Source organism: Bombina bombina, chromosome 9, assembly GCF_027579735.1.
Source record: "Bombina bombina isolate aBomBom1 chromosome 9, aBomBom1.pri, whole genome shotgun sequence".
Taxonomy (NCBI): domain Eukaryota; kingdom Metazoa; phylum Chordata; class Amphibia; order Anura; family Bombinatoridae; genus Bombina; species Bombina bombina.
This window is the reverse complement of record NC_069507.1, coordinates 15152802-15179276: the sequence shown is the minus strand read 5'-3', so window position 1 is coordinate 15179276 and position 26475 is coordinate 15152802. Positions and strand designations below refer to the sequence as shown.

At 44.2% G+C, this 26475-nt stretch overlaps 2 protein-coding genes across 5 annotated transcripts in view; one reads left to right on the top strand and one right to left on the bottom strand.

The window, feature by feature from the left end:
• On the bottom strand, positions 1-26383 carry ECD (ecdysoneless cell cycle regulator). Of its 3 annotated transcripts, none has more exons than XM_053691894.1 (14): positions 26335-26383; positions 25243-25447; positions 25048-25165; positions 24731-24818; positions 24449-24621; positions 15727-15919; positions 13832-13960; positions 13562-13687; positions 13299-13384; positions 11692-11798; positions 11325-11508; positions 8985-9052; positions 5098-5291; positions 1-1003 (listed from the first exon to the last, which is right to left on the bottom strand). In XM_053691894.1, the coding sequence occupies exons 1-14, from the start codon at positions 26359-26361 to the stop codon at positions 806-808; spliced, it is 1896 nt and encodes a 631-aa protein (XP_053547869.1). In that variant the 5' UTR covers positions 26362-26383; the 3' UTR covers positions 1-805. The 3 variants fall into 3 exon arrangements, with proteins under 3 accessions (XP_053547869.1, XP_053547870.1, XP_053547871.1); XM_053691895.1 differs by lacking the exon at positions 26335-26383 and adding an exon at positions 26222-26325; XM_053691896.1 differs by lacking the exon at positions 26335-26383 and adding an exon at positions 26198-26308.
• The window catches only part of FAM149B1 (family with sequence similarity 149 member B1), an 88230-nt gene continuing 87827 nt past the window's right edge, over positions 26073-26475 (top strand). For both annotated transcript variants that reach the window (XM_053691898.1, XM_053691897.1), the window contains exon 1: positions 26073-26475. The gene's annotated coding sequence lies outside the window, so the exon portion shown is untranslated.

Sequence of the window (26475 nt, the reverse complement as noted above, 5' to 3'; positions counted from 1 at the left end):
TACTTAATGATCCACAATACTAAATGTCTTTATTGTTTTACACATTACAAAATATATGAAAGGTAGAAATCTGTATTGCAGAACAAGCAGCCTCACGTTTAACAAGGCAGTGGCAACGGTCTAGCAAATAAAATATACAGGAGCAGCAAAACAAAATCTTGGATTCCAGAATAACGAAAGAAGATGAAATATTCTGCTTACAAAAATAATTCTTGAGAGTCAGGTTGGCAAATCCATCTTTATCTAGCAAGACACTGAAAAGGGACAGAAGCATCTGTGATTCTGGGTGATCACGTTTCAGATAAAGCTAGTGGCTGTTACAGATACCAACTGTGCCGTTATCGGAAGTTGCGCTTCTCGCATTATACAGATTCAGCTGCTGGCATTGCCATTTATATAAATGTGACCCCCTGAGCACGCACACAGTACAAATAATCAGCTAGAAATAGGTAAATGCATCAAATATTTACAAATGTGGCGACAACTCTGGCGGAGTTAAAGGTGCAGACCTCATGTAATAGACATTTTCTATAGGAAAGAACCTTATCTGGAAGCGACCATCCTGGGAGAGTCACATTATACATTTGTTGAGACAGATTTTGTGCTTCTCCATCCCATATCAAACACATGCACTGGACTGCGCCAACATTCCACTTGTAAGATGATGCGTACAAAACAGGTAAAATGCCGCAAGCCTGTGTCCACCAATCAGCTCTTGACTGCTGTAACTATTCAGGAGACAATGAGGTTAGTTACACTGATTGTAAAAGGTGTCAGGCTGCGCTATGGATTCCTGCCCATGGGATCACTGTAGAGCAGAGTCAGTGTTGTCTGGCAGATGCACCCCCATACTCTGCAAAATGTTAGAGGCAGGTCCAGCCAAACCTGCCTGGGAGCTAAATGACTCCAGGATATTTGTCACCAGGTTCAGATCCATGTCCACAGAGGTCAGTCCCATGTCTTCTGTAGCTGCGTCATCAGAAACTGGTGCAGTGACTTCGCTCTGAGTGAGATATACAGAGTTATATATGTTAGGAACAAAGCATATATATAATACATTATAAGTGACTTTTATTATCCAAGTGTGCTACAGCAACAATATACAGAATGCAAGTGTACACCCCCTTATTAAAGAATTTAGGGATGCACCCCCTGAATTAAAGGCTGCAGGCATGCAGCCCCCTACTGTATTAAAGGTATCAGGCATGTAGTTCCCCCCCCCCCTTGCAGCCCCCCCCGTATTAAAGGCATCAGGCATGCAGCCCCCTACTGTATTAAAGGCATCAGGCAGGCAGTCCCCCCTCCCCCCTGTATTAAAGGCTGCAGGCATGCAGTCCCCCCCCCTGTATTAAAGGCATCAGGCACGCAGTTTCCCCCTGTATTAAAGGCATCAGGCACCCAGTTCCCCCCTGTATTAAAGGCATCAGGCACCCAGTTCCCCCCTGTATTAAAAAGGTAGCAGGGACGCAGTCCCCCCCCCCCCCCATATTAAAGACAGCAGGCACCCAGTTTCTCCCCTGTATTTAAGGCAGCAGGCACGCAGCCCCCCCCCCTGTATTAAAGGCAGCAGGCACGCAGTTCCCCCCTGTATTAAAGGCAGTAGGCACCCAGTTTCCCCCCGTATTAAAGGCAGTGGGCATGCAGATTCCCCCCCGTATTAAAGGCAGTAGGCACGCAGTTTCTCCCCTGTATTAAAGGCAGCAGGCACACAGTCCCCCCCATATTAAAGGAAGCAGGCACACAGTTGTCCCCCCCTGTATTAAAGGAAGCAGGCACACAGTTGTCCCCCCCTGTATTAAAGGAAGCAGGCACACAGTTGTCCCCCCCTGTATTAAAGGCAGTAGGCACACAGTTTCCCCCCGTATTAAAGGCAGTAGGCGCGCAATTTCCCCCCTGTATTAAAGGCAGCAGGCAGGCAGTTTCTCAGCAGCCACGCAGTTTCCCCCCTGTATTAAAGGCAGTAGGCGCGCAATTTCCCCCCTGTATTAAAGGCAGCAGGCAGGCAGTTTCTCAGCAGCCACGCAGTTTCCCCCCTGTATTAAAGGCAGCAGCCACGCAGTTTCCCCCCTGTATTAAAGGCAGCAGGCACGCAGTTTCCCCCCTGTATTAAAGGCAGCAGGCACGCAGTTTCCCCCCTGTATTAAAGGCAGCAGGCACACAGTTCCCACCCCCCTGTATTAAAGGGAGCAGGCATGCAGTTTCTCCCCCCCCTGTATTACAGGCAGTAGCCACGCAGTTCCCTCTCCGTATTAAAAGGCAGCAGGCACACAGTTTCCCCCCTTTGTATTAAAGGCAGCAGGCACGCAGTTTCTCCCCTCCCCCACATATTACAGGCAGCAGCCACGCAGTTTCCCCCCTGTATTAAAGGCAGCAGGCACACAGTTTCCCCCTGTATTAAAGGCAGCAGGCACAGTTTCCCCCTGTATTAAAGGCAGCAGGCACAGTTTCCCCCCTGTATTAAAGGCAGCAGGCACAGTTTCCCCCCTGTATTAAAGGCAGCAGGCACACAGTTTCCCCCCTGTATTAAAGGCAACAGGCACACAGTTTCCCCCCTGTATTAAAGGCAACAGGCACACAGTTTCCCCCCTGTATTAAAGGCAACAGGCACACAGTTTCCCCCCTGTATTAAAGGCAACAGGCACACAGTTTCCCCCCTGTATTAAAGGCAGCAGGCACACAGTCCCCCCCCCGTATTTCTCCTCTGTATTAAAGGCAACAGGCACACAGTTTCCCCCCCCCCCCCGTATTAAAGGCAGCAGGCACACAGTCCCCCCCCCCCATGTATTTCTCCTCTGTATTAAAGGCAGCAGGCACGCAGTTTCTCCCCTCCCCCACATATTACAGGCAGCAGCCACGCAGTTTCCCCCCTGTATTAAAGGCAGCAGGCACACAGTTTCCCCCTGTATTAAAGGCAGCAGGCACAGTTTTCCCCCCTGTATTAAAGGCAGCAGGCACAGTTTTCCCCCCTGTATTAAAGGCAGCAGGCACAGTTTCCCCCCTGTATTAAAGGCAGCAGGCACACAGTTTCCCCCCTGTATTAAAGGCAGCAGGCACACAGTTTCCCCCCCTGTATTAAAGGCAGCAGGCACACAGTTTCCCCCCTGTATTAAAGGCAGCAGGCACACAGTTTCCCCCCTGTATTAAAGGCAGCAGGCACACAGTTTCCCCCCTGTATTAAAGGCAGCAGGCACACAGTTTCCCCCCTGTATTAAAGGCAACGGGCACACAGTCCCCCCCCCGTATTTCTCCTCTGTATTAAAGGCAGTAGGCACACAGTTCCCCCCCCTGTATTAAAGGCAGCAGGCACACAGTTTCCCCCATGTATTAAAGGCAACAGGCACACAGTTTCGCCCCTGTATTAAAGGCAACAGGCACACAGTTTCCCCCCTGTATTAAAGGCAGCAGGCACACAGTCCCCCCCCCCATGTATTTCTCCTCTGTATTAAAGGCAGTAGGCACACAGTTCCCTCCCTGTATTAAAGGCAGCAGGCACACAGTTTCCCCCCTGTATTAAAGGCAGCAGGCACACAGTTTCTCCTCTGTATTAAAGGCAGCAGGCACACAGTTTCCCCCCTGTATTAAAGGCAGCAGGCACACAGTTTCCCCCCTGTATTAAAGGCAGTAGGTACACAGTTTCCCCCCTGTATTAAAGGCAACAGGCACACAGTTTCCCCCCCTGTATTAAAGGCAGCAGGCACACAGTTTCCCCCCTGTATTAAAGGCAGCAGGCACGCCATTCCTCCCCCTGTATTAAAGGCAGCAGGCACGCAGTTTCCCCCCCTGTATTAAAGGCAGTAGGCACGCAGTTTCCCCCCCCCCCTGTATTAAAGGCAGTAGGCATGCAGTCCCCCCCCCCCCCCGCGTATTAAAGGCAGTAGGCACGTAATTTCCCCCCACTGTATTAAAGGCAGCAGGCACGCAGTTTCCCCCCCGTATTAAAGGCAGCAGGCACGCAGTTCCTCCCCCTGTATTAAAGGCTGCAGGCACCCAGTTTCCCCCCCTGTATTAAAGGCTGCAGGCACCCAGTTTCCCCCCCTGTATTAAAGGCTGCAGGCACGCAGTTCCCCCCCTGTATTAAAGGCTGCAGGCACGCAGTTCCCCCCTGTATTAAAGGCTGCAGGCACGCAGTTCCCCCCTGTATTAAAGGCTGCAGGCACGTCGTTCCTCCCCCTGTATTAAAGGCAGCAGGCACGTCGTTCCTCCCCCTGTATTAAAGGCAGCAGGCACGTCGTTCCTCCCCCTGTATTAAAGGCAGTAGGCACGCAGTTTCCCCCCCTGTATTAAAGGCAGTAGGCACGCAGTTCCTCCCCCTGTATTAAAGGCTGCAGGCACCCAGTTTTCCCCCCTGTATTAAAGGCTGCAGGCACCCAGTTTTCCCCCCTGTATTAAAGGCTGCAGGCACCCAGTTTTCCCCCCTGTATTAAAGGCTGCAGGCACGCAGTTCCCCCCCTGTATTAAAGGCAGTAGGCACGCAGTTCCTCCCCCTGTATTAAAGGCTGCAGGCACGCAGTTCCTCCCCCTGTATTAAAGGCTGCAGGCACCCAGTTTTCCCCCCTGTATTAAAGGCTGCAGGCACCCAGTTTTCCCCCCTGTATTAAAGGCTGCAGGCACCCAGTTTTCCCCCCTGTATTAAAGGCTGCAGGCACCCAGTTTTCCCCCCTGTATTAAAGGCTGCAGGCACGCAGTTCCCCCTGTATTAAAGGCTGCAGGCACGCAGTTCCCCCCTGTATTAAAGGCTGCAGGCACGCAGTTCCCCCCTGTATTAAAGGCTGCAGGCACGCAGTTCCCCCCTGTATTAAAGGCTGCAGGCACGCAGTTCCCCCCTGTATTAAAGGCTGCAGGCACGCAGTTCCCCCCTGTATTAAAGGCTGCAGGCACGCAGTTCCCCCCTGTATTAAAGGCTGCAGGCACGCAGTTCCCCCCCTGTATTAAATTCTGCAAGAACGCAGTTTACCCCCCTGAATTAAAGGCTGCAGGCTTCTGTATAAAAGCATTCAAGAAAACAGTTTTCCCTCCTGTAGAAAAGCACGCAGGAGAACAGTTTCCCCCCCCTGTATAAAACCACACTGTTCCCCTTGTTTAAGTGAGAACATTCACCGTCTTCCTCTTTGTTGTGAAGCTCTTCCCAATGTTTGTTTGCGCCAGCTCGTGGTCCATAACCTCCATATATGAGCGCAGACTTGTCAACGGGTCCTCCCCAAATGGTGTTGCTAGCCCCTCATCACTGTCTAATGACTCAAAATCTTCTTCAGATTCCAGATCATCAGAATCCAGCTCCTCTGGGCTCGGACCTGAGAGTTTAACAAGGAACGGAAGATGCAAATGAGCAGAGCCTATTAACCGCTGCACTATTCAGTGAGCCTGGCGCTAGCACCTCACCCTGTAATAAACTGCCCTGTATACAGGTGATGCTGTCTGTACACTGATAATGCACTGCATTGTATAATAAGTACAGTGAGCCTGGCGCTAGCACCTCACCCTATAATAAACTGCCCTGTATACAGATGATGCTGTTTGTACACTGATAACGCACTGCATTGTATAATAAGTACACAGAGCCTGGTAACCGTCGTGCTATTCAGTGTGCCTGGCGCTAGCACCTCACCCTATAATAAACTGCCCTGTATACAGATGATGCTGTTTGTACACTGATAACGCACTGCATTGTATAATAAGTACACAGAGCCTGGTAACCGTCGTGCTATTCAGTGTGCCTGGCGCTAGCACCTCACCCTGTAATAAACTGCCCTGTATACAGGTGATGCTGTCTGTACACTGATAACGCACTGCATTGTATAATAAGTACAGAGAGTCTGGCGCTAGCACCTCACCTTATAATAAACTGCCCTGTATACAGGTGATGCTGTCTGTACACCGATAACGCACTGCATTGTATAATAAGTACACAGAGCCTGGCGCTAGCATCTCACCCTATAATAAACTGCCCTGTATACAGATGATGCTGTCTGTACACCGATAACGCACTGCATTGTATAATAAGTACAGTGAGCCTGGCGCTAGCACCTCACCCTGTAATAAACTGCCCTGTATACAGGTGATGCTGTCTGTACACCGATAACGCACTGCATTGTATAATAAGTACAGTGAGCCTGGCGCTAGCATCTCACCCTATAATAAACTGCCCTGTATACAGGTGATGCTGTCTGTACACTGATAACGCACTGCATTGTATAATAAGTACAGAGCCTGGCGCTAGCCCCTCACACTATAATAAACTGCCCTGTATACAGGTGATGCTGTCTGTACACTGATAACGCACTGCATTGTATAATAAGTACAGTGAGCCTGGCGCTAGCACCTCACCCTATAATAAACTGCCCTGTATACAGGTGATGCTGTCTGTACACTGATAACGCACTGCATTGTATAATAAGTACAGTGAGCCTGGCGCTAGCACCTCACCCTATAATAAAGTGCCCTGTATACAGATGATGCTGTCTGTACACTGATAACGCACTGCATTGTATAATAAGTACAGAGCCTGGCGCTAGCACCTCACCCTATAATAAACTGCCCTGTATACAGGTGATGCTGTCTGTACACTGATAACGCACTGCATTGTATAATAAGTACACAGAGCCTGGCGCTAGCACCTCACCCTATAATAAACTGCCCTGTATACAGGTGATGCTGTCTGTACACTGATAACGCACTGCATTGTATAATAAGTACAGTGAGCCTGGCGCTAGCACCTCACCCTATAATAAACTGCCCTGTATACAGGTGATGCTGTCTGTATACTGATAACGCACTGCATTGTATAATAAGTACAGTGAGCCTGGCGCTAGCACCTCACCCTATAATAAACTGCCCTGTATACAGGTGATGCTGTCTGTACACTGATAACGCACTGCATTGTATAATAAGTACAGAGCCTGGCGCTAGCACCTCACCCTATAATAAACTGCCCTGTATACAGATGATGCTGTCTGTACACTGATAACGCACTGCATTGTATAATAAGTACAGAGTCTGGCGCTAGCACCTCACCCTATAATAAAGTGCCCTGTATACAGATGATGCTGTCTGTACACTGATAACGCACTGCATTGTATAATAAGTACAGAGCCTGGCGCTAGCACCTCACCCTATAATAAACTGCCCTGTATACAGGTGATGCTGTCTGTACACTGATAACGCACTGCATTGTATAATAAGTACACAGAGCCTGGCGCTAGCACCTCACCCTATAATAAACTGCCCTGTATACAGATGATGCTGTCTGTACACTGATAACGCACTGCATTGTATAATAAGTACAGAGTCTGGCGCTAGCACCTCACCCTATAATAAACTGCCCTGTATACAGGTGATGCTGTCTGTACACCGATAACGCACTGCATTGTATAATAAGTACAGTGAGCCTGGCGCTAGCATCTCACCCTATAATAAACTGCCCTGTATACAGGTGATGCTGTCTGTACACTGATAACGCACTGCATTGTATAATAAGTACAGAGCCTGGCGCTAGCACCTCACCCTATAATAAACTGCCCTGTATACAGATGATGCTGTCTGTACACTGATAACGCACTGCATTGTATAATAAGTACAGAGTCTGGCGCTAGCACCTCACCCTATAATAAAGTGCCCTGTATACAGATGATGCTGTCTGTACACTGATAACGCACTGCATTGTATAATAAGTACAGAGCCTGGCGCTAGCATCTCACCCTATAATAAACTGCCCTGTATACAGGTGATGCTGTCTGTACACTGATAACGCACTGCATTGTATAATAAGTACAGAGCCTGGCGCTAGCACCTCACCCTATAATAAACTGCCCTGTATACAGGTGATGCTGTCTGTACACTGATAACGCACTGCATTGTATAATAAGTACAGAGTCTGATAACGCACTGCATTGTATAATAAGTACAGAGTCTGATAACACACTGCATTGTATAATAAGTACAGAGTCTGATAACGCACTGCATTGTATAATAAGTACAGAGTCTGATAACGCACTGCATTGTATAATAAGTACAGAGTCTGATAACGCACTGCATTGTATAATAAGTACACATCACTGTTTATTTACAAGAAGATGAGACTGTAAGAGAGTATGATAGGAAACACCCCCTTTACTGAATATTATATCTTTCTATGCAGACCAGAGACACTGCTCCGAGGGGCTCCTGTTATTAAGGAAGACTTTCAGTACTCTGAGATATTATATAACACAGACTATATATAGCAGCACCATAAGCTGTGAGTACGTGCGTATCTGACACTTTCACTCACATTTTCTACACTTGTTGTAGGTATCACACTGTGCACTGCGGCCTCACAGGAAGCCTGGGAACTGGTGCAGTAATGCTTCTTCTAACTTTGTGTCTAATTTACCAACTCCTGGTTAAAGTAAAGTTTAACGTCTGCCGAGACCAAATACGTTCCCGTTATTGTTTTCTCTTTCCCTCATTTATTAAAGGGACAGAGCAGGAAACTTTAAACCACTTTCCAGTTTACGTCTATTATCAGTTTTGGTAAGTTCCCTTGGTAACATTTGCTAAAGTGTAATCCTAGTTGAGTGCACGTGGCTGTAGCCATCTGGCAGTAGTGTTTGCAACAATGTTTAGTGAAGTTTAATACATTGTTGTAAGCACTGCTGCCATAAGCTGCTAAAGACACAAGAACGCTCTCCAAAAACAAATACCAAGAGAAGAAAGCTAATTTCATAGACGTAAATTGGAAAGATGTTTAAACTTGCTGCCCTGTCTGAATCCTGAAAGTTTAATGTTGAGTTTACTGTCCCTTTAATAAATCTTAGAGCTGATCAGTTACTTTTGTTACCTTGCACAGCTGCAAGACTAGAGACACAAAGCGTTATGGGTAGAAATGCTATGGTTTCTGCTCACTGACCGTTTACCGTCACGGGGTAATAGAGGGGAAAAGGTCCCACATCTGTAACTCACCGTCACTCTTATACAAAGCAGCTGGCGAGAAAAAACAGGAAACTAACCAAGAATTTTTTCCAAGGCGCTTGTGAATGAATCCACATCAAACGTGATTGGCGTCTCTGGTGGAACCCTGGATAGATTTGATAGAATAAATACAAATTAAACACAGTGACCAGTACAGAGAGCTACAGGCACAAGAACACACATTTGGCACAATGCTGAGAGGTACTGAATGGAACAAGTTCCTTTTTTATTAATAAACTTTTTTTGTAAATTGATGTGTCCCCTACATATTGAATATTGTTTAGTTTCATTCCAACCCCTTTAGGGTTTACTTGTAGTTGAGCTGAGAGTCATAAAATAATTTTAACCTTGTTCTGGTTGCTATAAATGAGAATATTCACATTAGTTATCATGGAGTATTTGAGTGCATTTCCCTACAGTTATTTCATATTTTATCAAACTGGTAAAGTAACGACACATATCTGTCAATTGTTCGATTCTTTTCCTTGCTGTTAAGTTTTTTTTTAGTAAAGCTATAATCACTGAAGAAAAACAATATCTTGCTCCTGGTCTAGGTGGCTTTTTATTTAAAACTGAAATGCAGGCACCCATTTAATAAAACAGAGCAAGGCCACTTATCAGGCCCCCATTTAATAAAACAGAGCAAGGCCACTTATCAGGCCCCCATTTAATAAAACAGAGCAAGGCCACTTATCAGGCCCCCATTTAATAAAACAGAGCAAGGCCACTTATCAGGCCCCCATTTAATAAAACAGAGCAAGGCCACTTATCAGGCACCCATTTAATAAAACAAAGCAAGGCCACTTATCAGGCACCCATTTAATAAAACAGAGCAAGGCCACTTATCAGGCACCCATTTAATAAAACAGAGCAAGGCCACTTATCAGGCACCCATTTAATAAAACAAAGCAAGGCCACTTATCAGGCACCCATTTAATAAAACAGAGCAAGGCCACTTATCAGGCCCCCATTTAATAAAACAAAGCAAGGCCACTTATCAGGCCCCCATTTAATAAAACAGAGCAAGGCCACTTATCAGGCCCCCATTTAATAAAACAGAGCAAGGCCACTTATCAGGCCCCCATTTAATAAAACAGAGCAAGGCCACTTATCAGGCCCCTATTTAATAAAACAAAGCAAGGCCACTTATCAGGCACCCATTTAATAAAACAGAGCAAGGCCACTTATCAGGCACCCATTTAATAAAACAAAGCAAGGCCACTTATCAGGCACCCATTTAATAAAACAGAGCAAGGCCACTTATCAGGCCCCCATTTAATAAAACAGAGCAAGGCCACTTATCAGGCCCCCATTTAATAAAACAGAGCAAGGCCACTTATCAGGCCCCCATTTAATAAAACAGAGCAAGGCCACTTATCAGGCCCCCATTTAATAAAACAAAGCAAGGCCACTTATCAGGCACCCATTTAATAAAATAGAGCAAGGCCACTTATCAGGCACCCATTTAATAAAGTAGAGCAAGGCCACTTATCAGGCACCCATTTAATAAAGTAGAGCAAGGCCACTTATCAGGCACCCATTTAATAAAACAGAGCAAGGCCACTTATCAGGCCCCCATTTAATAAAACAGAGCAAGGCCACTTATCAGGCCCCCATTTAATAAAACAGACCAAGGCCACTTATCAGGCCCCCATTTAATAAAACAGAGCAAGGCCACTTATCAGGCACCCATTTAATAAAACAAAGCAAGGCCACTTATCAGGCACCCATTTAATAAAACAGAGCAAGGCCACTTATCAGGCCCCCATTTAATAAAACAGAGCAAGGCCACTTATCAGGCCCCCATTTAATAAAATAGAGCAAGGCCACTTATCAGGCCCCCATTTAATAAAACAGAGCAAGGCCACTTATCAGGCCCCTATTTAATAAAACAGAGCAAGGCCACTTATCAGGCACCCATTTAATAAAACAGAGCAAGGCCACTTATCAGGCACCCATTTAATAAAACAAAGCAAGGCCACTTATCAGGCACCCATTTAATAAAACAGAGCAAGGCCACTTATCAGGCCCCCATTTAATAAAACAGAGCAAGGCCACTTATCAGGCCCCCATTTAATAAAACAGAGCAAGGCCACTTATCAGGCCCCCATTTAATAAAACAAAGCAAGGCCACTTATCAGGCACCCATTTAATAAAATAGAGCAAGGCCACTTATCAGGCCCCTATTTAATAAAACAGAGCAAGGCCACTTATCAGGCACCCATTTAATAAAACAAAGCAAGGCCACTTGTCAGGCACCCATTTAATAAAACAGAGCAAGGCCACTTATCAGGCACCCATTTAATAAAACAAAGCAAGGCCACTTATCAGGCCCCAGAGCAAACAAAATGTATAGTAGCAGTCAGCATCAGACATACCTAGGCACCTCAGCACCCTCATGGGAGGAGACTTTGGATATAAACGCCTTCATGCTCTCAGTTACTTCAGATAAATCGTATCGCTTTTCCTCGTCACTGGAAGATGGGACAGAATCCTTGGGACCTGCGGCTTCTTGTAAAATCTGCTCCAGTTTGTCCGGGGAAATGTCCAGCCAGCTGTCATCTAAACAGAGTAACAAATAGAAACGTATAACACCATCTTCTATATGGGCAGGATATAATAGTGTCAGTGAGTGTGCCTAATATCTCTTATTATCAGAGCATCGCTAGGGCCGGCAGGTCACTGGCATAAACTGGCTATCGAGTGCTGACCTCGGTTCATACTCACACCACGGATTCAGCTCACCTTCATCAGGGGGTAGATCGGCCTCTTCTTTCTTCATAGCCTCTAGGTTGAGGGGCAGCGTCTTTAGCAAACTCAGCACCTCCTCTCCAGGACTTGAGATCACTGGACTAGGGCAGCAATCAGATAAGGACATTTTATACTCACATACAGCCCTGCTTAGATCAGGTATTGTAAAGCATTAAAGGGACATGAAACCCCAAATGCTTATTTCATGATTCAGATAGAGCCTTTCTAATTTACTTCTGTTATCAAATGTTCTGTCTCAATATCTTTTGTTGAAAAGCAGGCACGTAAGCTCAGGAGCGTGCACGTGTCTGCATGGCAGGAGTTTTGTAAGAATGTTATACATGTGCAAGAGCACTAGATGTCAGCACTACTTCCTATCATGTAGTGCTCCAGAGTCTACCTAGGTATCTCTTCAACAAAGAATATTATGAGAAAAAAGCAAATTTGAGACGTAAATGTTAAAATAGAAGTAAATTGAAAACTTTTTTGTTTAAAATTGTATGTTCTGTTTGAATCACAAAATATATATTTTTTTTATATCCCTTTAAGAATGGTTTATGGCACTGGGACACAGTACTCCCAGATGTCACTCCCACAGATAACTGTACACTAAGATACTGGAAGCCCATTGCCATATTGGTCCACATAGAATATTCCTCTATTAGAGTGCGACACCTTTTAATGGACTAACAAAAATCACGTTTTTTTTAATTCCTTAAAGTGAAAGTGAAATCCTAGCGTTGTACAAACATTAGGATTTACTATGAAACAAATAAAGGGGAATTATAAGCTACTTCATGTAGAAAGCTCCTTTATTTGTTTCACTCGATCTCCACTATTAGCTGCTACAGCAGCCCACGGCTAAACATTTTTTGTTAAGAGGTGACGTTTTCACCTCTTAGCCAATAGCCGTGCGGTAAATCCAGCTTGGTGCCCATGGGAGCCGGATTTACCGCACGGCTATTGGCTAAGAGGTGAAAACGTCACCTCTTAACAAAAAATGTTTAGCCGTGGGCTGCTGTAGCAGCTAATAGCGGAGATCGAGTGAAACAAATAAAGGAGCTTTCTACATGAAGTAGCTTATAATTCCCCTTTATTTGTTTTATAGTAAATACTAGAGTTTGTACAACGCTAGGATTGACTTTCACTTTAAGCTTTCAAGGCCTCACAAATTATCTACATCTGAATAAGAGACCCGTGAAGTCTTGAAAGCTTATGGGGAAAAAAAAAATACACACACACACACGGCAGGCACCCACATGCGGCAGGCACACACGCACGGCAGGCACACACACACACACGGCAGGCACACACACGGAAGGCACGCACACACACACACACGGCAGGCACACACACACACACGGCAGGCACACACACACACACACGGCAGGCACACACACGCACAAACAGGCACACACACACGGCAGGCGCACACACACAACAGGCACACACACACGGCAGGCGCACACACACAACAGGCACACACACACGGCAGGCGCACACACAACAGGCACACACACGGCAGGCACACACAACAGGCACACACACACACACACAACAGGCACACACACACGGCAGGCACATTTCTATACCTTACCTACCTCTCTGGTTTGATTACAGATTGCTGAAAATAAATCTGTGCAACCTTCAGCAGTTCTGAGTACTGTGCAGATCCTTCCATCTCCCCCTAAAACAGAGCATCTGGGATTACATGTGGATGTTGCACAGATGTGACAGAAATGAGTACTTGGCCCATCTAATTTAGCTAGACTTTTGTGTATGTCTTAGAACTTCTACTTCAGAAACAATAAAGCTAAACTAATCAACACAGAACCCAACACTGCACCCAAATACTATTTCATACCTTAAAGAAATCATTTTTCTTGAGGTTATTTAAAAACCCAGTCCAAAGAGGGCTCTGCAAGGTATTTCCCGTAGTTTCTGCCGGGGACCTGCCGCATCTGGAACACAGGATCTCAAATCCATGAGCCTACGAGGACACAGATATAGTTGTGAGAAGCTCCTGGTATTACCGACCTGCTTTAGTAACAGTGACCATAAGAGGCCTGCAGTACACGGTCACAGGTATAACCCAGTTTATCTAAAGCAAGTTGTGGGACATGAATTTGCTCACCAGTTTCATTCCTAGCTCATGTGCTTTGTACGTGGGGTGAGAGAGGGGAGGGAGAGCATATCCGCTGCGCCTATCAGGATGGAACCTCTGCTGAATGAGCTGGGCATACAGACACTTCGTAAACGTGACCTGAGAAGAGCAGGGATATATTACAGTCAGACGTGGGACAAGTGTGACACTGTAACAAGGGCAGGACAGCGTCATCAGAACTCTAACCTGCATTATTGTCTATGTTATGGAGCAAGTTGTTACATATTTAGTAAAAACAGAATTTAATGTTGGCACAACCAAAATAAAAACAAACCTAGTATTCTTCATTTATAACGTGAGCTCTTTAGATGACAGCGGATTACACTGTCTTTATCTCAATAACAATATCAGCACAAACGCAATACTATTGCAAATGAAATGCTCAGCTGTAAAGCCGTGCAAGCACTAAGGACAAGATTACAAGTCACGCAGCTCACATTTGGGGCTGCGCAGCTATTACAAGTTGAGAAATAACTTATTTTGTGCGCACGTTAAGCCACATATTCCCCCATAGAAGTCAATGGAGAAGACAAATATATAAAAAATAACACAAAAACCCTAATCTGTTGTGCAAAGACCACGATGTATTCTCCTCAAAAAGTATACATGAAAACACGAATATTTCATATTGCGAAAATGTTTTCTAAATACATATTTGTCTATATATGTGATGATTTTTGGACTGATATATCTATTTATAGCAATATATATATATATATAAACACACAGAGTAAACACAGCACTCACTTACAAGCTCTCAGCTAAGATTTAAAAGCAAAAATGGAAAGGTTAGTTACCGCATTTGGCTAAATGGGACAAGCTCAGGTACCACGTCAAGGTCCTTTCCAATACCTGGGACCCTAAAACAGCCACACAATGCAAGCTTTCAAATGCAAACAAACTGGGAACAAGGGAAGGGTGCACAGGAATATGTACAAAACACGGAAGGGAACTGCACTCTCATACTGGACCGGGTACACATCCCATGACCCTGCAACATGCTCAGCCCTGGGTGCCACTGGCACTCACAGGAAGCTGTGCTGCTCCCAGAGTCAAAGGCAGTTAACCCCAGTCAGGTCTGGGTGCAAGAACCATAGGGAAAATTACAAAACAAATTAATACAACACACAGAGAAAACCCAGCACTCACTTACAAGCTCTCAGCTAAGATTTAAAAGCAAAAATGGAAAGGTTATATATATATATATATATATATATATATATATATATATATATATATATATAAAAATGTCTAGATATCTTAAGATCTATATGTGAATATCTCATTGAAAATCCATCCGAGATATTGTTTAATGAGCATAAGATTGTAATGTAAAATATTTTCATTATCTCCATAGTTTAACATATCTCTATACATATAAATCCATGTTTCTCTATGTATGTGTATGTTTGTCAATGTAAAATTCCTTCATTTGCTTTTTTGCTTGTGTGCAATATTTTATTTTTAATAATTATTAGACAGTGTTAGTGAGTGTAACTGTACTTTGTAATGTATTTCTGAAGTGTTTTGTTAAACTTTTTTGTTGCGCAAAGCTGTTAACTACAAGCATGAAAAGTATTGTTGCATAAAGGGCGAGTGCGTGCACGCAATCATGATTTTTCAAGACTTGTAATACCTGCACAAGAGAAATTGATTGCGAAAAGACCACATTGCATGCAGAAAAATAACACGCTACTTGTAATCTTGCACTAAATATGGTTTGTTATTTAAATCCTGTACAAGGCTAATTAAATTAACTGTCGGACATGCAAGTATTTAAGAGGAACACAAGATTTTTTTCTTTGTTGCATCTAAGACAGCTTTTATATGGTTCCTTTAAGCTAGGGTAGCACATAGGACCCTACCGACGTGAGAACCAGCATTTCAGGAGGAAAATGATGGAAGGTACGACAAGCTCTCAGATCTACAGGATCTCGCAAATAAAATGCCTGCACAGCAGCAGAGATAAGTTTTGGCCGGGCCTTCAGAACAGCAGCAACCGCAGCAGGTATAAAGCAGTGAGCTCGGTGCAGGGAATCCTTTATTTTATCAGGATATCTGAAGGGAAATAACAAATACCCCAGTTATACAGACGGGACAGGCTGGAGATAATTATTATGGAACATTAATAATTATTAGCAACTACAAAGTAAGAAAAAAGTTTTATACAGTAAAACGAAGCAGTGGTGGCAAAGCTGGAACCCAGCGCACATTAAATGTTACTTATTGGTTTAAACATAAAGTTTCATACATCCCAGTAATTACACCATCTGAGCACTCTGATAATGTGCAGTAATTGTTGTGTAAGGTCACGTGGTGCCGCTCTCTTAGTGATCAGGGTCTCTCAGTGCTGCATCCATTGTGCAAGAGAGAACTGTTGTTAAAGGGACATATGGAGAGTAGTTGTACACAGTAGTGATGAGTTATGTACAGTATTATGTTACTAATCTGCAACAGGCTTATAAAGGCAAATATGTCTAAATCCTTTTATCTCACAATGTTGATATGACAGTAAAATAGCTGTCTGGTTTCTAAACTCTCATCCTATTGGATAAATACAAGACATAGTCCCAATACACACAGACACAATGTTACACAAATACTCTACAGTTAGTCTACTAAGCACCTCCCATCACTGCAGCTGACACTTGACCCTGAATAATGGAAAAACGATTGAAGCTGACATTTTCTTATGAGGAACTCACAATAATAAAAAGTGGGATCTCAGAGCAAAGTGTTTGCAATGGGAGAAGGCAAAAATATGACGCAGGGAGTCTGATGGTGATTTTAAAGGGAAGGGATGAATGGCATTACACACAGAGGATTGTAATGAACATTGCCTGGAGCAGCAGTCATGGAATTTACCTAACGTATTGCTCCGATGCATCTGTACAGCTTTACATTGATGTATTTTTATCCTGGGCAGCAGAGCTTACCTCCTACTCATAGTAATGTGCAAAATCATTTAGTCTCTTATAAACAAGATTTCTGTATTCTGAACATTTGTATTGAAGACACTACTATGCACACGTGAGCCTCAGTGTTACTTGTGGGATAATATGTCTGACTACGCACACTGTAAGGAAAGAAGAAAATTACATTTTACCTGCTCTTATTGTATTTTCCTGGTTCACTCTGTTACCACATTCACCAAATGAGACACCATCACCCGCACTGTGGCAAACCCCCCAAACTTCTATCGACTGCACACAGCTCACCTCAGCTGAAAAACATAATTAGCTTTAACAGGAACAGCTTTGGTGAGTGTGGTTGTGGAATATAGACCAGAAAAAAATCACTCTCTGCAGGTAAAATGTAATTTCCCTCTTTGCACCATAAGAGACAACTCACTGATACCGCAGGATAAAAACACGTGTGGTTACTGACTCAGTGATCAATAGAAACAGTAGCAAGGGGTGAGTCAGGACTACAGACATTTGTTAAGGGCGGAGTACAGGAGCAAGATGTCTCATCCTGTAGTGTGTACCATTCACAGATTCACGATTTATCAAGTGCTTCACCTCCCTATGACTGCAAGTTCTCACACGAGAATAAGCAGTCAGTATTTATCAAGCGCTTGACCTCCCTATGACTGCAGGTTCTCACACAAGAGAATAAGCAGTCAGTATTTATCATGCGCTTCACCTCCCTATGACTGCAGGTTCTCACAAGAGAATAAGCAGTCAGTATTTATCAAGCGCTTCACCTCCCTATGACTGCAGGTTCTCACAAGAGAATAAGTAGTCAGTATTTATCAAGCACTTGACCTCCCTATGACTGCAGGTTCTCACAAGAGAATAAGCAGTCAGTATTTATCAAGCGCTTCACCTCTCTATGTCTGCAGGTTCTCACATGAGAATAAGTAGTCAGTATTTATCAAGCGCTTGACCTCCCTATGACTGCAGGTTCTCACACAAGAGAATAAGCAGTCAGTATTTATCAAGCGCTTCACCTCCCTATGACTGCAGGTTCTCACACAAGAGAATTAGCAGTCAGTATTTATCATACGCTTCACCTCCCTATGACTGCAGGTTCTCACAAGAGAATAAGCAGTCAGTATTTATCATGCGCTTCACCTCCCTATGACTGCAGGTTCTCACACAAGAGAATTAGCAGTCAGTATTTATCATACGCTTCACCTCCCTATGTCTGCAGGTTCTCACACGAGAATAAGCAGTCAGTATTTATCAAGCGCTTCACCTCCCTATGACTGCAGGTTCTCACACGAGAATAAGCAGTCAGTATTTATCAAGCCCTTCACCTCCCTATGACTGCAGGTTCTCACAAGAGAATAAGCAGTCAGTATTTATCATGCGCTTCACCTCCCTATGACTGCAGGTTCTCACAAGAGAATAAGCAGTCAGTATTTATCAAGCGCTTCACCTCCCTATGACTGCAGGTTCTCACAAGAGAATAAGCAGTCAGTATTTATCAAGCGCTTCACCTCCCTATGACTGCAGGTTCTCACACGAGAATAAGCAGTCAGTATTTATCAAGCGCTTCACCTCCCTATGTCTGCAGGTTCTCACAAGAGAATAAGCAGTCAGTATTTATCAAGCGCTTCACCTCCCTATGTCTGCAGGTTCTCACAAGAGAATAAGCAGTCAGTATTTATCATGCGCTTCACCTCCCTATGTCTGCAGGTTCTCACACGAGAATAAGCAGTCAGTATTTATCAAGCGCTTCACCCCCCTATGACTGCAGGTTCTCACAAGAGAATAAGCAGTCAGTATTTATCATGCGCTTCACCCCCCTATGACTGCAGGTTCTCACAAGAGAATAAGCAGTCAGTATTTATCATGCGCTTCACCTCCCTATGACTGCAGGTTCTCACAAGAGAATAAGCAGTCAGTATTTATCATGCCCTTCACCGCCCTATGACTGCAGGTTCTCACAAGAGAATAAGTAGTCAGTATTTATCATGCGCTTCACCTCCCTATGTCTGCAGGTTCTCACACGAGAATAAGCAGTCAGTATTTATCAAGCGCTTCACCTCCCTATGACTGCAGGTTCTCACAAGAGAATAAGTAGTCAGTATTTATCATGCGCTTCACCTCCCTATGACTGCAGGTTCTCACAAGAGAATAAGCAGTCAGTATTTATCAAGCCCTTCACCTCCCTATGACTGCAGGTTCTCACAAGAGAATAAGCAGTCAGTATTTATCATGCGCTTCACCTCCCTATGACTGCAGGTTCTCACAAGAGAATAAGCAGTCAGTATTTATCATGCGCTTCACCTCCCTATGACTGCAGGTTCTCACAAGAGAATAAGCAGTCAGTATTTATCAAGCGCTTCACCTCCCTATGACTGCAGGTTCTCACAAGAGAATAAGCAGTCAGTATTTATCATGCGCTTCACCTCCCTATGACTGCAGGTTCTCACAAGAGAATAAGTAGTCAGTATTTATCAAGCGCTTCACCTCTCTATGACTGCAGGTTCTCACAAGAGAATAAGCAGTCAGTATTTATCAAGCGCTTCACCTCCCTATGACTGCAGGTTCTCACACAAGAGAATAAGCAGTCAGTATTTATCAAGCGCTTCACTTCCCTATGACTGCAGGTTCTCACAAGAGAATAAGCAGTCAGTATTTATCAAGCGCTTCACCTCCCTATGACTGCAGGTTCTCACAAGAGAATAAGCAGTCAGTATTTATCAAACGCTTCACCTCCCTATGACTGCAGGTTCTCACATGAGAATAAGCAGTCAGTATTTATCAAGCGCTTCACCTCCCTATGACTGCAGGTTCTCACACGAGAATAAGCAGTCAGTATTTATCATGCGCTTCACCTCCCTATGACTGCAGGTTCTCACACGAGAATAAGCAGTCAGTATTTATCAAGCCCTTCTCCTCCCTATGACTGCAGGTTCTCACACAAGAGAATAAGCAGTCAGTATTTATCATGCGCTTCACCTCCCTATGACTGCAGGTTCTCACAAGAGAATAAGCAGTCAGTATTTATCAAGCGCTTCACCTCCCTATGACTGCAGGTTCTCACATGAGAATAAGCAGTCAGTATTTATCAAGCGCTTCACCTCCCTATGACTGCAGGTTCTCACACGAGAATAAGCAGTCAGTATTTATCAAGCCCTTCACCTCCCTATGACTGCAGGTTCTCACAAGAGAATAAGCAGTCAGTATTTATCAAGCGCTTCACCTCCCTATGACTGCAGGTTCTCACACGATAATAAGCAGTCAGTATTTATCAAGCGCTTCACCTCCCTATGACTGCAGGTTCTCACACGAGAATAAGCAGTCAGTATTTATCAAGCGCTTCACCTCCCTATGACTGCAGGTTCTCACACGATAATAAGCAGTCAGTATTTATCAAGCGCTTCACCTCCCTATGACTGCAGGTTCTCACACGAGAATAAGCAGTCAGTATTTATCAAGCGCTTCACCTCCCTATGACTGCAGGTTCTCACACGAGAATAAGCAGTCAGTATTTATCAAGCGCTTCACCTCCCTATGACTGCAGGTTCTCACACGAGAATAAGCAGTCAGTATTTATCAAGCGCTTCACCTCCCTATGACTGCAGGTTCTCACACGAGAATAAGCAGTCAGTATTTATCAAGCGCTTCACCTCCCTATAACTGCAGGTTCTCACACGAGAATAAGCAGTCAGTATTTATCAAGCGCTTCTTCTCCCTATGACTGCAGGTTCTCACACGAGAATAAGCAGTCAGTATTTATCAAGCGCTTCACCTCCCTATGACTGCAAGTTCTCACAAGAGAATAAGCAGTCAGTATTTATCAAGCGCTTCACCTCCCTATGTCTGCAGGTTCTCACACGAGAATAAGCAGTCAGTATTTATCATGCGCTTCACCTCCCTATGTCTGCAGGTTCTCACAAGAGAATAAGCAGTCAGTATTTATCAAGCGCTTCACCTCCCTATGTCTGCAGGTTCTCACAAGAGAATAAGCAGTCAGTATTTATCAAGCGCTTCACCTCCCTATGACTGCAGGTTCTCACAAGAGAATAAGCAGTCAGTATTTATCAAGCGCTTCACCTCCCTATGACTGCAGGTTCTCACACAAGAGAATAAGCAGTCAGTATTTATCAAGCGCTTCACCTCCCTATGACTGCAGGTTCTCACACGAGAATAAGCAGTCAGTATTTATCATGCGCTTCTTCTCCCTATGACTGCAGGTTCTCACACAAGAGAATAAGCAGTCAGTATTTATCCAGCGCTTCACCTCCCTATGACTGCAGGTTCTCACAAGAGAATAAGCAGTCAGTATTTATCATGCGCTTCACCTCCCTATGACTGCAGGTTCTCACAAGAGAATAAGCAGTCAGTATTTATCAAGCGCTTCACCTCCCTATGACTGCAGGTTCTCACAAGAGAATAAGCAGTCAGTATTTATCAAGCGCTTCACCTCCCTATGACTGCAGGTTCTCACAAGAGAATAAGCAGTCAGTATTTATCAAGCGCTTCACCTCCCTATGACTGCAGGTTCTCACAAGAGAATAAGCAGTCAGTATTTATCAAGCGCTTCACCTCCCTATGACTGCAGGTTCTCACAAGAGAATAAGCAGTCAGTATTTATCAAGCGCTTCACCCCCCTATGACTGCAGGTTCTCACAAGAGAATAAGCAGTCAGTATTTATCAAGCGCTTCACCTCCCTATGACTGCAGGTTCTCACAAGAGAATAAGCAGTCAGTATTTATCAAGCGCTTCACCTCCCTATGACTGCAGGTTCTCACACGAGAATAAGCAGTCAGTATTTATCAAGCGCTTCACCTCCCTATGACTGCAGGTTCTCACACGAGAATAAGCAGTCAGTATTTATCAAGCGCTTCACCTCCCTATGACTGCAGGTTCTCACAAGAGAATAAGCAGTCAGTATTTATCATGCGCTTCACCTCCCTATGACTGCAGGTTCTCACAAGAGAATAAGCAGTCAGTATTTATCAAGCCCTTCACCTCCCTATGACTGCAGGTTCTCACACAAGAGAATAAGCAGTCAGTATTTATCATGCGCTTCACCTCCCTATGACTGCAGGTTCTCACAAGAGAATAAGCAGTCAGTATTTATCATGCGCTTCTTCTCCCTATGACTGCAGGTTCTCACAAGAGAATAAGCAGTCAGTATTTATCAAGCCCTTCACCTCCCTATGTCTGCAGGTTCTCACACGAGAATAAGCAGTCAGTATTTATCATGCGCTTCTTCTCCCTATGACTGCAGGTTCTCACACAAGAGAATAAGCAGTCAGTATTTATCAAGCGCTTCACCTCCCTATGACTGCAGGTTCTCACAAGAGAATAAGCAGTCAGTATTTATCAAGCGCTTCACCTCCCTATGACTGCAGGTTCTCACAAGAGAATAAGCAGTCAGTATTTATCATGCGCTTCACCTCCCTATAACTGCAGGTTCTCACACAAGAGAATAAGCAGTCAGTATTTATCAAGCGCTTCACCTCCCTATGACTGCAGGTTCTCACAAGAGAATAAGCAGTCAGTATTTATCAAGCGCTTCACCTCCCTATGACTGCAGGTTCTCACAAGAGAATAAGCAGTCAGTATTTATCAAGTGCTTCACCTCCCTATGACTGCAGGTTCTCACACGAGAATAAGCAGTCAGTATTTATCAAGCGCTTCACCTCCCTATGACTGCAGGTTCTCACACGAGAATAAGCAGTCAGTATTTATCAAGCGCTTCACCTCCCTATAACTGCAGGTTCTCACACGAGAATAAGCAGTCAGTATTTATCAAGCGCTTCACCTCCCTATGACTGCAGGTTCTCACACGAGAATAAGCAGTCAGTATTTATCAAGCGCTTCACCTCCCTATGACTGCAGGTTCTCACACAAGAGAATAAGCAGTCAGTATTTATCAAGCGCTTCACCTCCCTATGACTGCAAGTTCTCACAAGAGAATAAGCAGTCAGTATTTATCAAGCACTTCACCTCCCTATGACTGCAGGTTCTCACACGAGAATAAGCAGTCAGTATTTATCAAGCGCTTCACCTCCCTATGACTGCAGGTTCTCACACGAGAATAAGCAGTCAGTATTTATCAAGCGCTTCACCTCCCTATGACTGCAGGTTCTCACAGGAGAATAAGCAGTCAGTATTTATCATGCGCTTCACCCCCCTATGACTGCAGGTTCTCACAAGAGAATAAGCAGTCAGTATTTATCAAGCGCTTCACCTCCCTATGACTGCAGGTTCTCACAGGAGAATAAGCAGTCAGTATTTATCAAGCGCTTCTCCTCTCTATGACTGCAGGTTCTCACAAGAGAATAAGCAGTCACTATTTATCATGCGCTTCACCTCCCTATGACTGCAGGTTCTCACAAGAGAATAAGTAGTCAGTATTTATCAAGCGCTTCACCTCCCTATGACTGCAGGTTCTCACAAGAGAATAAGCAGTCAGTATTTATCAAGCGCTTCTTCTCCCTATGACTGCAGGTTCTCACACGAGAATAAGCAGTCAGTATTTATCAAGCGCTTCACCTCCCTATAACTGCAGGTTCTCACAAGAGAATAAGCAGTCAGTATTTATCAAGCCCTTCACCTCCCTATGACTGCAGGTTCACACAAGAGAATAAGCAGTCAGTATTTATCAAGTGCTTCACCTCCCTATGACTGCAGGTTCTCACACACGAGAATAAGCAGTCAGTATTTATCAAGCGCTTCACCTCCCTATGACTGCAGGTTCTCACACACGAGAATAAGCAGTCAGTATTTATCAAGCGCTTCACCTCCCTATGATTGCAGGTTCTCACAAGAGAATAAGCAGTCAGTATTTATCAAGCGCTTCACCTCCCTATGACTGCAGGTTCTCGCACGAGAATAAGCAGTCAGTATTTATCAAGCGCTTCACCTCCCTATGACTGCAGGTTCTCACACGAGAATAAGCAGTCAGTATTTATCAAGCGCTTCTCCTCTCTATGACTGCAGGTTCGCACAAGAGAATAAGTAGTCAGTATCTATCAAGCAGCTTCCCTAATTCTTCTCCACCTCTTAGGTGGAGAATTTCATTCTCCCCGGTCTCATCTGACCAGGGAGATTGACAGCTCCTGCCTGCAGGTGATAGGCTGTGTACGGGCGATGTTGCCCAAGAGCGCAAAATCGCCAACGGCATTCTGCCCGCCAGAGGCGAGCTGCAGCAGACAGAGGTGCATATGTCAGCTGACTCTTGATAAATCGAGCCCTATGTGTACTTAACCATCCCTCACATTTTATTTATTCATACATGAATAGGAACCGTTCTGATTGTTGTACCAAGTACTCCTGTAGAATTACAGCTCTCATCGTATCTTGTGCTTTCTACTCATTATTTGTAACCCAGACCAATAAATAGTCTGCATTATGTTGTATCTTGTTACATCATGAGTTAAGGTAAAGTTTGCGCTATAGAAGTTTAACTATAAACCATATCAGAGCCAAATGAGAACAATACGAGAAAGGGGGGCAATGGCACCTTACATTAGCAGGAATGAGAGAACATTAACTGACAACCCAACTATTAGGCTGTCATTTTTTTACAACTTGATGTGACAGCAGTACGCCATTACACACTGTCAGAGGACAGCTAGGTATACATATATATCTAAGGTGACACAATAGAAGACGTACCCATTAATTCTTCGGGCCACAGCTTTAGCTACAGACTGTGAAGATAAGAATTTGTCTGGATGTGCAGACAGCAGCTCCAATGCTTGAGATACGGTCAGACTGGCAGCCGAGTCACACTCCCTACTGTTTTGACTCAGCGGGACGATACACAACTTGCCATGGAAAAAGAAAACCTGGAAGGTAGGAACTGTGTGTTACAAGAAAGTACCTTCATTCCCCACTTTAGTAAAGTAGCCATCTATATCGCACCACATGCAACACACAGTGCTGAATTCTTCTCACCCGATTGGAGCTATTTTCAGGTTTCAGCCATTTGGGAATAAAATCAGCAGCTTCAATCAGTAAAAACTCTCCATCATTGTCCTCCACTCTGCACAAAACACACAATCATTTCTCATAATTATTAGCATCATGTGCGGTTGTACACTGGTAAAGATACACTGAAATAAATACCAAGTACTGTGTCCACCAAAACGCCGATTCTACAAGATACACTGATATTGTGACTTCATTAGCGGCTCGACTGTGCCAACAAATACTGCAAGTTCAGGTAAACAGACAAAGAAGGAGGAATCTGGTTACCAAAGCCCATTGCTGACCTGGCTGCTAAATCCGGAAACTCCTTGGTAATCTGCTGGACAAGGAAGACGATAAACCACTCATCATCTAAGTTATCACCAAAATGTGTTACTCCTCCAATGTGCGCCGGAACGTTACCTGAGCAAAGGCACAAGTCTGTGATTAACAAAAGAACATGATCAGTCACAAAGACATTGCAACAAACCGCTCCTCACCTTTGTTAGCTTTGTACCGAAGATTAAATGGTTGTTTTTGCCAAATATAAGGGGCTAGTAAAGATGCAAACTTGGCCAGTATCTGCTGTATGTACTGATGGAGAATTTGCTTCCGCTGCACAGAATCGCTCGGCTCCTGAGATACCAGGAACAGCTGATACTCCACAATATCCTCAACGGGCACCATTTTCTGATCCATGATGGGCTATTTAAAATCAATATAATATGATATTAAATACAATTTTAATTCACTTTCCAGGTTCCTTCTGTTATTATATTTGCTTCATTTTCCTGGTATACTTTATTAGAGCAGCAGCAATGCACTACTGGGAGCTAGCTGAGCACTCCTGGTAAGCCAATGACAAGAGACATGTATGTGCAGCCACCAATCAGCAGCTAGCCCCCAGTAGTGCATTCCTGCACTTCTAAATAGAATTGTTTTTAAAATGATTTGCAATATCTGAATCATGAAATAAACAGTTTAGGTTTCATGCACTTTTAAAGGGACACTGAACGCAAATTTTTCCTTTCATGATTCAGACAGAGCAGCAATTTTAAGTTACTTTCTAATTTACTCCTATTATCAAATTTTCTTCATTCTCTTGCTATCTTTATTTGAAATGTAAGTTTAGATGTTGGCCCATTTTTGGTGAACAACCAGGGTTGTTCTTGCTGATTGGTGGATAAATTCACCAGCCAATAAACAAGTGCTTTTGATATCTTATTTTTCAAATAAAGAAAGCAAGAGAACAAATACAATTTGATAATAGGAGTAAATTAGAAAGTTGCTTAAAATTGCTGCTCTAGCTGAATCACGAAAGAAAACATTTGGGTTCAGTGCCCCTTTAAGGTTTACTTGTAAAGAAAGACATTAGCAATCAGTAAGACGTGATGTGCTTGATTAACAATACGGCTACTAGTCCTGCACTTATGACCTGCTCGGGGTGACACTCACTATTGCTCCCTTTATGTCACTTACAGCTACAGCAGCGCCCTCGGGTGTCCGCTGCTAAACAGGTGAGTACCTGGATATCAATCAACCACGTGAAAGCGCACAGCCCCCGACAGCCAACCACGTGACAGCATACGTACCAAAACATAAGCAGACACCGAGCGCATAGCTTTGACGTCATCATAACGCGGCCAAATCCACCACGTGATGGCTGCAGTGAAATGACATCTCTGGGAGCCATGACGACAGTTCAGCGTCGCTACGGAGGCCTCAGTGACCCG

Excerpts from the sequence above, each read along its gene's own strand:
- ECD (XM_053691894.1), bottom strand. The coding sequence starts at position 26,361 with ATGCGCTCGGTGTCTGCTTATGTTTTG. Across the intron at positions 13,385-13,561 it reads AGAAAAATGATTTCTTTAAG|GGGGAGATGGAAGGATCTGC; the intron begins GTATGAAATAGT and ends GCTCTGTTTTAG. Across the intron at positions 11,799-13,298 it reads TCTGTAATCAAACCAGAGAG|TCCAGTGATCTCAAGTCCTG; the intron begins GTAGGTAAGGTA and ends TTGCTGCCCTAG.